The 12,741-nt window shown below is 40.1% G+C and overlaps 1 protein-coding gene across 1 annotated transcript in view; it reads right to left on the bottom strand.

The window, feature by feature from the left end:
* Positions 1-12,741, bottom strand: part of BMPR1B (bone morphogenetic protein receptor type 1B) — a 232,891-nt gene that overhangs the window by 57,561 nt on the left and 162,589 nt on the right. Inside the window, exon 4 of the mRNA XM_015625680.3 lies at positions 911-1,047. Within this exon, the coding sequence (XP_015481166.1) occupies positions 911-929 (19 nt within the window). The 5' untranslated portion in view covers positions 930-1,047. The remainder of the gene's footprint in view (positions 1-910; positions 1,048-12,741) is intronic.

Genomic DNA, 12,741 nt, shown 5'->3' with positions numbered 1-12,741 from the left:
TTTTTAATTAGGACATTTAACAGATCGATATGGCCAAGAACCAGAATTGCCTGTTCTTGTTTAAGAATAAGCTCTCCACCCAAACAAAGTATTAATGTGTCACGCTGTATAATAAATACATGACTTGCTATACAAAGAAGTAGAGCTGAATGGCTTTGGCCTTGTCTCAAACTAATTTATTTTAAGTCTATATATAACAAGTTTCTCTGACAATGAATTGTGCAACGTCTACAAGACACAAACCGGCACACTTCGTTAGCTACAGAAAGACAGGTGGACTGACAGAAACTTCCACTTAGTGCTTTATTGGCTGCCTGCCACAGTTTGAATGGGGGCAATTATGAAAAAATTGAACACATGACTTTAATAAGCTTCAATATAGATTGCTGTCTGGTGGAAACAGAACTTTACAATAAGTTACTCTGGGTCTAGTCTTCACTGCTAAGAAGAAATGTGTTGTTTCAGATGTCAATCGTATATTCTTGGTGTTATTTGAAAAGCTTAGCGAGAATACTGACATGTGGAATTGCAGATGACAAGAAGCAGCCACAGCACTGATCTCCCTCTGTATCCTGTGAGATAGCCAGGCTCCCTCCATTCCAGTGGGGAAGCACCTCCCTGAGCACAACAGGGATGTGGCAGCAGCACCTGACTGCAGGAATGCGCAGCAAAGAGCAGCAACCGCTGCTGCGGGGGCTTGACATCAGCCTCTCCACGCGGAGTTGTTCTCTGCCCACAGCTGAGCACTGGATAGTTCACAGATAAATGAAAAATAATCTTATCAAATATTCAGAATGGACGTGCCTTGGTGCAAAGGTGTCTTTCAAGGGTTTTACAGTTCGAGCTCCCACCTCCAGCAATTGAACTAGCTGTGAATAAGACGGCAAATAATGCATCACTTCACACTCACCATGAGGTCGGGGAGGCATCAGTGCAGCAGTTAATGCCTGTTCCACGTTTTGAGCAGCTTAAATGAAAGTTGAGGTTTGGATGAACCGCCAAAACTCCTTGTCAACCAATGCTCTTCCTTCCCCGGCCAAGCACAACCTGCATTTTTCAAAAAAACTCATGTTACCCCCCAAGGAGACTGCTCTTTCAGCAACAAAGGTCTGCAGGAAACTTCTTTGGGACTGAAGCAGTCCATTGCTGGGGGCAGGAGTCAGTCACTGGCCCCCTTGCATGAAAGCCTGCCTACATGTGAGCTACAGAAATCCAGCCTTGCTGGAACTGCTCACATGGGAATGGGGGCAGAGCAAGAGCAGCAGTGGTCCCAGCCTCCCATACAATGTTTTCCTAATTCCCTAGCAGAAGAAGCAGTGGAACAGTTGCTCACCATCCCCACACCCACCTGCCAACTCCAGCTCCCTCCCCTGGCAGCACTGAGGATGTATTTTCATGTGCTGCTGCCAATATTATTATATTCTGTCATTTCGACCTGCTCCCAAACCATCTGTAAAAATAGTAGCGATTATTAGCAACAGGAACAACGTGCACTGATGACAAATCCATATGAGACATTTCTGACACAACACAAATTCAGGAAGGACAAGTCCAAATAATGAATGGTCATAATTTGGTGCACAAATACGACACTGAGAACAACCAGCTAGTCAATAATCTGCAGCATCAGACAGGAGGTCACTGACTTCATGTGAGTCATCAGTGTAAAAAATTATGAGAAAGCAGTTACAATATCAGGAGATATCAACAGACTGTTCTGTGTAAGAAAGGATAAACAAGTCTGCTCAGGGCAGGAAATTCACATTAAGAGCAGTGTTGTGCTTTGGGCAGCATCACCTCCAGGGGAGAAAAACTTGTGAAAAACAAATCCAGAAAGTCAGAAAAAGTACATTCACCAATTTGAAAACAATTAATTATGAGGTCAGATTACAATTATGAGATTTGTTCTGTCTAGAGACAAAGGCAACACGGTAACAGCTCTGATATGAGTATAAAGCCTCTGCAAAGATAGATGAAATGTACCCCTGCTCCACGTGCACTTGTGTAAGGTGAGAAAAAAAGGCTGAAATTTGAACACTGAGATCTCAGACATCCAGAAGGTCAAGTTTCCTTTGAAACCTTTACAGTGAATGGAAACAGATTATTTACAGAGGTGCAAGAATAAAGATTTCTTCCAAGGGTTTAAAAAAATTATTAGACAAATAGGTGTCAGAAACAGTTTAGGTACGGTGCCTTCAGGTGGAGGGACAGCCTAGACAATTCAAAGTTCCTTGCAGTTCTTTGCATTCAAAAACTGAATCTATATCTCTTAATTTTTAATACAGAAAAATTCTTTTAATGTAATTCCATTTTTTAATTTCATAACATTGAAAATTCTAACTAGGCCTAATGAACAATAAAGAAAATAACCTAAACCCAAAATGTTTCAGTGTAACATTTATAAAACATATATTATGGTATTACTGAGACTCTGTATTACTGTTAATTGCTCACCAAGCCAAAAGACCTATCCCTCCACAGAGTTCTTATCAAGATAATTCCATCACTGGAATTCCAAGATTCCAACAATACTGTTCCCATCATCATATTCACATCAGAATAGGAACAGAGGTTAGATCAGCTGTTAGATCACTCCTGGTGACAGTCTGAAATCCTAGAATTGTAAAATGCTTTGAATTGTAAAGGACCTTAAAGATCTTAAACGTCATCTAGTTCCAAGCCCTCTGTCCCAGACTGTTTTCTCCAAAGAGGAGTTAAAAAAAAAAAAAAACAAACAAAAAAAAAAGGGAAAAGGAAAACAACAGCTAAAGAATTGCTAAGGATCTCAGGGGAAAATTGTTTTGAAGAGACGCTGAATCTTTGGAAATAAGAAGACTGCAGTATTTTGGTTTTTCTTCACTCTGGAGACTCAGAAGTTGCAGCAAGCCTTAAGTTAAATTAAAACATATTTTTATTACCCTTTGAACATTGCAGTGTGTTTCTCTCATCATTACAGCTTAATCTCAAAAGAACAAAGCAGCATTAAAAATTGCTCTCTGACTGTACCCACGTTTCCTAATCTCCTCTGAGATTATTTTTAATGCAGGCAAGAAAACATCTCTTTCAAATAAGAAAATCCATATCACATTTGCCTCCAGACCTTTAATTGTTTAATGCTATTTCCCTAGGAAGATGTTCAGTTTCATTTACACAACCCTTTTTCTTTCTTTTCCAAAAGGCTAATCAATATTTTGAAATATAAAGCTACTTTATAAACTGCCTTAATTTTCTAATGAGTCAAACTGAAGCTGTAACAAATAACACAATTTACCATGTCTTCCCCTGTTCAATGCATGAGATCTCTTGTGAACAGCAGCTTCTGCCAGCTGGGGTTTTGGTTGTCAGAGCAGTAAATTTTGCTTTCCAAAGCTTTATGTTCTTTGTGCACAGCTGGAGAACTTTGCATTTAGCAGAGTATTACCATGTATATGCAACTGAATTGTTAATTTATAGGGGAAGGTGAAAAGTAGTGTTTGCAGTGTTGCAAGAAAGAAGATGATATATAGTCAAGCCAACAAGGGCCACGCACAAGAGAGGAGATGAAGAGCCACCAGCCAACTCAGTTGGACTCAAGCTGCCAGGCTTTTATAATACCAGTTCTTTATTAACAGGAATAACATTTTCCTTACATCCCTAACAGGAGAAAGAATGTTTAAAAACGGGGGGGGGAAATGCTGTTTGCAAAGAGTTCCTTCATTCTTCTCGGGGGGGTTAAGGAAACAGACACCAAGTGCTCGCAGTGTTGCAGAAGTGTCTTGTATTTCCTTATGGTCTGTGTCCAGTGAATTTCAGGGGAAATTTCTGAAGAGGATGCCCTGCTAGAGCACAATGCACTTCAAGGATACTGTGTTCAGCTCCATCCAGCAGGTGTTTCGAAGGAATGCTCTGCCTGAAACCTGCCTTTTGATTCCTATGGCTTTGGAGACCTTCTGAAAAGGGAGACCTCACAAGGGTACTGAGCTTTGTTTAGAGAATTTAATCCTTATTATCTCAGCTGCCAACAGGGAAAGGCTACGTTTTTTCTAAGTAAAAAATTCCTTGGAATCAAGAGATGAAAGTGGCAGAGAAGAGCAAACACCCTCCCCAAACAGCCAAGCTAACATCCCCAACAGCTGACTGTTAACAGCAGCAGAAACATCCCTTTTCATTTTGACATGTATCAAAGTAAAAAATCTTTGCCAGGCGGCATTAGGCATTACAGGAATACAAGAAACATCCAAAGAACAACCTGATCCTTTGAGACTCCAAGTTCCTCCCTCCTGTTGAAATGAGTGGTACCAAAGTAACCTGAGCGGTGAATCACATGCCAAAGGCTACAAAGCATAAGCCATCCCAGTGCTATACTAAGCACTACTGGAAATATTTCCAAAAAATCAGAAAAAAACTCCTTTAAACTGAAATTCCAATCTTGGATGCACACATTGCCATGAGATTTCCATTACTCCTAAAACACTGACAATATGAGTCCAAAGGAAAAATGGTTTGAAGTATTCATAGATTTTTATTTTTTTTTTCCTCCCAAGACCTTCACTTTTATCAGTGGCACACAAACCTAGAGACTTTCAAAAGTATTGGGAAGCAACAGGTGGTGAGGCACTAGAAACAAGCTGCCAGAGCATCTGTGGATGCCCAGGCCTGGAAGTGTTCAAGGCCAGGTTGGGTGGGTTTTAACCACCTGATCTAGTGAAAGGTGTCCCTGCCCACAGCAGAGGCAGCAGTTGGAACTAGATGATCTTTAAGATCCCTTCCAAACAAAACCATTCTCTAATATTTTATAATGGCAGGCTTGCAGTAAATCTAATTTGAAGCATTACAGTACATTCCATGAAGCTTTTCTTAAACAAAATCTCTACTCATGAGCAGAAGAGTTTGAATAAGGAGTGCATTTGTTGCAGCTCCTTCAAAGATCTGACCTAGCCTGGCCCAATAATAAATCAGTAATCCCCCCTGGCTGTACTAATTCAGACCCCAGGGATCTGAGGAGTTGAATTTCCTGACAATGTCACCTCCAAAGGAATATGCCAGCTCAACAGGACTTTTCCAGCAGCCTTGCTTCCTGCCTGTGAGAGGCTATGGCAGGCTGTGCAACAGCACAGTGGATGGTGTTGTTCTTCCCAGTATTTGGGAACTGATGAGCAAACTGAATGGGTTGAGAGATAGACCAAGCTGGACTGCAAAGCCGAGAAAAAGCATTGCACACATAAGTGGTAAGCAGCAGAAGTGAGCTGGGAAATCTGGGGACTATATAAACTCGCATAAGGAGGGGAATGTGCTGGGGAAAACTGAGTTGGGTGAAAACAAGAAGTACTGGATGTTTCTCTACAGCTTAGAACTGCACTTTGATTTGTTGAATCTTGTAACTTCTCTGTGGAAAAAACTTTCTGCAAGGCCCTAGCAAAACATCCTGTCCCTTCCAAGTGCTGGACATGTGGAGATTTGCAACCTATTATTTGTGCCACTTTGTTCACTCAAGGGAAAAGTTTTGTGACATGGATATGCATGGTCATTGTGCTGCATCATGCTTTGGCACAATGGGGGGTGTGCTACATGACAGGAGTTCTGTTTTCCACTTGATTTTTTTCAAAGTCTAAACAATAACCCATAAAACCACAATATGGTAGAAGCACACTAAAAAAAAATCATCAACTCACCTACCCACCTACCTACTGAGGAGATGGCTGAATTAGTGTTACTTCTGCAAGTTTAATAAAGGATATTTATCGCTGTGTGTAGAACCCTTTTTTAATTATTGCCAGAAACTTAAAATTAGGTGAGGTAAATAACCATGAGTAGAAAAAAAACCTACTAAAATAAGAAAAAGAGAAGGAATGATCTGCAAGCAATGCCACTTTGCTTTGCTTTGCTGTGACCTGTTTCCCCCAACAGTACTTGGGGGTGAAGCCAGAACAAATCACTAAGCCACTCTTTTCTCAAGAGGTCCCCAGTTCTTTGCTCCACTCCTCTGTGCGCTCAACCTGAAAACCTCATTTCTGACCACCCAGCACAGTCAGCACTCACAAGTATCACTGATGGCAGAAAGGTGCTTTCACCTCAAGTAAGTGCATGCCACGGGATGGAGCCCAGAGTGCCTCAAAACCAAGCATGTAGCAAAAACAATGATGTCACAAGGGGGATGTCAGAACACACCTCCTTTGAAAGAGACAGTCTAACCGAAAATTCAGTTTCCTGCTATCTTGGTGATTTTGCTGTCACATCAGTGATCTGCTCCACCATGCAGCTGCCTAAGGCCCAGGGACAAACAGAGAGAGGAATCAACAGTATGGAGTTGTACTCTGCTGCTCACATGCTAAATTAGGCTGATTTTACCCAAATGTGAAACCGCAGCCTGGGTGTCCCGTTCTAGCCTGAACCATCCTCTGTCTCAATGTTCCACCTGCTGAATGGGGGGACAGGTATGCCTTTGTCTAACCTTGGTGATTTGTAAAACTAAACTGAAGTAATGCTACTATAATGATGTGTTTCTCAGGGAAAAAAAAAGTGAGGAAGTGAATAATCACAGTCTCAGCATGGTTTGAATAGCACATGGCAAATAAGGTGATGATCACACCAAATAAAATAACAAATAGAGACTCATTAGGTGAAGATTGCTCATCCTTTATACTGAAGAAATCAGGGGTCCAATGGAAAAGCTAATCTGTTATCATGCAACTGAAGACTGCACAGCAATGCACATGGACAGGAGTCAAAGGCTGCATGTACAACATAAACACAGGCATTTTGGTAAGGGTATTTTCATCTGTTTTGGGCTTGTGCAGCATGACTTACTTGGTATATACAACTTAACAGCTGACATCATTTAAGATCTATAATTCTTTTTCTAAATGCCACTTTTCTCTCCCTAAAATGTTATTACTTTGAGTGCATCAAGGACTTGGTTGAGTTATTTGGTCCAGATCGGGCAGCAGCCCAGATTAAGAGATTCAGTTTTGGAGTGCTGATGTTAGAACACACACCCTTCCTCTGCCACCTCCTATGTTTCTTGCAAGGAGGCCAAAACACGGGTGCCTTCACAACTGAAGACCCTGTCTGAGAGTTGGTGACAAAACTATCTGCCCTTCTGCAAGGAAAATTTATTCTCCATTATTTAAGATTAAGCTGCCCCAAGAACAGTGGGAATGTAACCTGGCAGTACCTCACGGCCTAAGTGGGCTGCCACTCAGATTTTGGAAGCCATTCGGTCCAGCATATCAAACAGCAGCAGTCTGTTACTGTTTATAATGCTTCTACAAACATTTCTATGGCCTTGTCACCTGCAGAGACAGCTACTCCCAATTAATGTCTCTCATAAACAGCCCTGTGGAGTCAGACTGCATTATTATTTCCATTTTGCAGGAGAGAAGGTAAAACAGAAGAACAGACCAGATTTACAAGGGTATCACTGTGACTTCCCACTGAGGTAAGCCAAACGTGGTTTGACTGCAGAACTTCTGTGGATCTGGATCCACAAATCAAATGAGCATCTAGGTGGGATTATTCCACAAAGCTTTGTAATGATCTCTGAAAGATCATTAGTGAACTAAACCAAATTTTTTTCATAAAACTGAGTTGCATTGTTTCCTTCTGTAAAGGGTGGGTTACCACCACTAAAATATTAAACAGACAAGAGAAACTGGAGCAGGAGCAATGGTAGTTATACCAAATGCTTACAGTGATGAATTTAATAGCTCTTTTTCACACTACTCAAAACTGAATTTTCCCCTTATATTGTCTATTTATTGTATAAATAGAAGAAATATATGCCAATAAACATTGAAAATATAAAAATCATTAATGCTGTCACACAGTAAGAAAAATCTTGTCATTCTAGCCAACAGTTTCAGAAGCACAGATTTCTACACTTCTTTTAGATCTATATAAAAATGTAACAAAGATTTAAACCAACACCTTTACTTAGCTCTGAAAAATCCTTCTGATGTAGAGATAAGTGTTAAACTTAACCCAGTGTAAGTGTAAACTTAACCACAGGACCACAGCACTCCTCCAGCTCTTCAGTCCAAGTGTGGAAGGTGCTTGTCCACTAGCACAAGCCATTTGCTTGGAGAGAAGCAGGAGCAGTGCACCATTCATGAGAATTTTTTCAGCTATTCTCATCTTTGCTACTTGTCCTGCACTTCCCACATGTCCATGGCAGGGCTGCAGCCTTTCCCCAGTGTAGCACCCATCTAAGAACAGCCCACTGAAAGCAGGAAGGTGCTTCCCAGAAGCAGCAATGTCATCTTAGTGCCAGGACATGAAAGCACACAGGTGGCAGAGTTTGCTGTCAGCAGGTGCTGTTACCCAAAGCTGTAAAGCTCCAGAGTGAATTCCCTCCTTGCTCTCTAAACACACAGAGGACTCTGCCAACACATTGCTTACAGAAGTGGGAGAACAACAAAATCTTTTTCACCTGTTAAAACCATTGTGGTTTAGAGACAGAATTTATTTTCCCTTTTTTTCACATCATTTAAGCTTTATCTCCCTATGTTACCTAAAATAACCTTAAGATATTTGTTACAAAAGGAAGGCTGTAACATTAGGTTTATTTTAGTGCTCTTTGGAGGCAGGATGCTAGCTGACTGCACAAACATGTTCCAAGAGAAAGAAGCTTGGTTAAAAAGGTTAGATTATCACACAAATTTTAGGATATTTGTTCTACTTTTTTTGATGTTACTATTTCATTATTACACAAAACATGTACACGACTGACACATGACCATAGATGTAGAAAGTGTCTAGGGCTTTTTTTTTGGCCCCAAAAAGAAGAATTTCTAAGGGATTTATGTCAAAGTTATAATGGAGTGCTTAATACAAAAAAATTAACGAAGTACAATGACAGCAGATATTCCAGACTGAATCCTTCTCTCAGGCTGTAGAAAGCACAGCATCTCCCTCTGCCACAGAGAAGAGTCAGCCTAAGACAAGCCTTAAAACCCTTCAAAAACCAAAGCACTGCAGAGTACTGTTAATAACCACCCACAATCAGAGTGTCAGCTATCACTGGCTAATGCTAAAGATACTGACTCAATCACAAACTTTTTGGAGAACCCCATTTTATAGAGAACTGACCAGGAAAAATGCCAGAATATCACTACACTGCAGTGCCTGGGTTTGCATGGGAACTGTAATCTAAGAGAAATGTGAATTTCTGTACACATAATACAGCCACTACCACGGAGAAAGCATTACACATACCAACATCTCTATTTCACAGAGAGCAGCAATTCCATGCCCAAATTTTCCCACATGAACAAGATGCTCCCTAGACAGTTTAATCCTCACTGTCCAGCTAAAATGCCTACTGCAGCTGGGCTATTCCTATTTGCAGCAAAAAACTTCTCAGATTTTCTTCTTTACAGCTACTGCTGTAATTTTTATCTTAGCTTCTTTTTTGAAGGGAAGACATGTTAATAACAACTGATGTGGACAGAATCAGATAAAAAAATTTATAAATAATACCTTCCAACAATCTTTTACCTTCTCTCTTTTTACTGATGACTTCTGGTATATATTTACTTATTTTCCAATTTATAAGGCAACAAAAATAATAAATAAAGTACATCTTCAGGCAGCTACTAACAACTGAACTGTTAAGAGAACATACAGAAAACTACATTTAAAAATAATAAATTTTATGAAATAATAAATTTTATGTTCCAGCTCTTTGAAAAGTGATCTGAAAGAATGCTTCCGAAGTCTAAATTTATTTGCAAAACTGAAGCCAGTAATGACAGATTCGGAAGGTGAAAATGTTATTTCTTCATCTGTAGCTGTATTTTCAGCTGGTGACTTCCCACAGGCAGCCATCATTCATTCAACAAAATCTACTTGGTGGCCCTTAATCCAACAGAATACATTTAACAATTTAAACAAAAGACTGAGTTTTCACTTTTTACCTAGTCACAATAGAAAAGAGGTTAGTATAATGTCACACTGGCATAATTAATATGCATTCAGATTTTACAATAGGTATTCAATTAATCAATAATTTACTATATAAGTTGCTTGATCACAGCATATGTCAATACAGAACTAGAATGTCAATTTCAGGCATTTTAGACTAGAATTTCTGTGCTTTTTACTACTAAAGCAAAATGTAGCTGGCTGTTGTAAAGGTTCACTCACTATACAAGGTGCCACAGTTAGGGAAAAAAATAGTTCTTTTATTGCTTAGGCTGACCAGATACAAAACAAAGCCTCCCATGAAGAGCCTTGGATTGTACCTAATCCAGGTAAAGGAAGAAACTAAGCCCATCTGTTTCTGCAGCTATGTCACTCATGCTGATTTTCCCAGTACTCTGCACAGTCACCAAGATATTCTGTGTTCGGAAGAAAGAGAAATTTGCTGGAAACCTCCTGCAAATGAAACCCAGCTGCTTAAGCACAATCCCAGATGTCTCCTGCACCGTGTGGCTTTGATAGATTAAACTGAGCATAAGAAAGAGATGAAGTATTTATGAAAATTAAATTTGCAGTATGCATGTCAGTAAGCCTGAAGAACTTTTTTTCGAGTGAAGACAGGAAACCACATTTTTCACCCAATCGGCTTAGGTTAGCTTATAGTAGTGGTATTCATGGAGCTCCTGAGGTGCTTATGTTTCATGCAGACTGCTCAGCTTTTATTCACACCACTTATTCCAGAAACAGGAACGACAGATACTGTCCCTGCCACCAGCGGATCAAACATTTATAAACAACACGCTCAAATGAATTACTACGCTTTACTCCTTATCCACCAAAAGTTCGGAATTTTGAAGGCTGGGAAAAAGCTCAAATCCCACTGAGCACTGTGGGTAACAACACTGCGTGTACTGGACACCAAATACTGCTGGGACAAACAAACATGCCCTCTTTCACACTCAAGGGAATGCTGTCAGACACTTAAGCAAATTCCTACATCCTGACACATCATCAGGCGATTTGTTCCCCAAAACGTCACACTTGTATTGGCTTCCTCAAAAGAGCAGTGGAGGAAAAAAAAAGATTGTGGTAAAAGAGAATAGAAAGAACAAATTAAGGTAACATTTACAATTAAGTGAAGCCACAGAAACACAAAATAACTCAATTTTTACAATGTTAAATGTCTTGCACAAAATCTCCAAAGACGCCTAACATCTCTGGTTCCCCATGGTCTTGGTCTTGTCCATCTCAGTAGATCTGTTATTGCTATAAGAAGCTCTGTATTACAGAACATGACCAGCTTTTCCGTTCCTAAATTTCATCCACTGGCAAACAATTGTCTTGCAAAGGGTAGCATTCCCTTTCAAGGTGCTCTTTTCTCTCCCTTGGGGAATTCAGAAACCCAGAAAAATTTATTTAGAAGTTAATCTTTGTGATCATTTGGCACTCTATTATTTCAAAATCCTGTTTGATAGAAATATCCTTTCAAATACAGAACTATGACTAAATACATACAGATGTGTTCTTCTTAGCAAAGCAAAACTAGTACAAAAGGCTAATATTTATACTGTGGATTAGCAATAAAGGGGCTGCACTTCTCTTTGCAGCTAACTGAATGCTTTTAAAACAGAAAGCAGAAGGTCATTAACTTCAGCAAAGCAGGAACAGAGACAAATCTAACACTTCCCATCACCCTTTTGCTCCTTAAACACCTCCTGAGTGCATTACAGGGCCACCGGATGAGCCAGGACAGCAGAGCTGTCCCAAAGGAGATCAGGAGTTTATTTGAAGAAGCTCAGCAAGCAACATTTCCCAAACTCTCTTTCAAAAGAGAAGCAATGAATATCCTATTTCCTTTTCATGGAATGTTTATATGCTGTGGCTCGAGTACCTTTTACACTGCCAAGCCAATGCAAAGCCACATTTCAGCACAGGAAGAACAATACACTTGCTTAGTGTGCACGTTTTGACTTCTTACTAGAATATATTGTGTCTGAAGCAACAGCCTAAAATCTGCTGAAAGATGACCAGTACCACTGCAATATCACAGCAACTCCACAGACAAACATCATAAACATCAGTAGTGTCCAGTGTCAAATGCCAAAAAACAGAAGAGCTGAAAATAGGGGTTAGTAAAAAGACAAGACTGTCCTTAGTCTGGACAACTAAATTAACACATTAGCCCTGTTCATATTTTAAAGGAATTAAGTCTCCACTTCTGCAAATTACTCAAGGAAAAGAGTAGTCCTGTGAGTCTCAAAAAGTCCATCTAAGTTTAAAATCACACAGATCTTTTAAACACTTCAGGGCTATTTGGGTTAACACATGGCACACATCTAGTTTCAGTCCACTTAAGTATTCTGCTTTCTAGTGATGAATCTGGAACAAAAGGCACTGAAAATCACACAAGTGCTTGTCACTGCAAAACACATCAGGCCTTCAAAGCCAGTATCTCTGTCAAGGGCAGGCAGGTGAGGATGGGTGATAGACTCTAGTTCAGAACAAGTGCTGCAAAGTACGTCTTGTATGTCCTGAGTTGAACTGTATCTCCTAGAAAAACAACGAGGGAGGGAATGAAAGAAGGAAAGACCCAAGTATTTGCTACCTTCCCTCCAGGTATGGTGCTGAAGAGATGAGATTTTGAGCATCTGTAATGCTCACCATAAGCCATTTTCGCTGCTGATTAATAGTGAGAGATTAATATCCGGGGATGCCATGTAACAGCTGCAGTCTGAACCTCGTGAACACGGACGTGGTTATGCATTTAACAGCTGGGTTCAAACTTTAAGTGGATTTTCCTGTATGGTAACCAGGATCAGTTTACAGTTGAAAAATGATTACTTT

Source organism: Parus major, chromosome 4 (genome assembly GCF_001522545.3).
Source record: "Parus major isolate Abel chromosome 4, Parus_major1.1, whole genome shotgun sequence".
NCBI classification, from domain to species: Eukaryota; Metazoa; Chordata; class Aves; order Passeriformes; family Paridae; genus Parus; species Parus major.
Note: the sequence above shows the minus strand (reverse complement) of the source record. Positions and strands in the feature narration are given on the sequence as shown.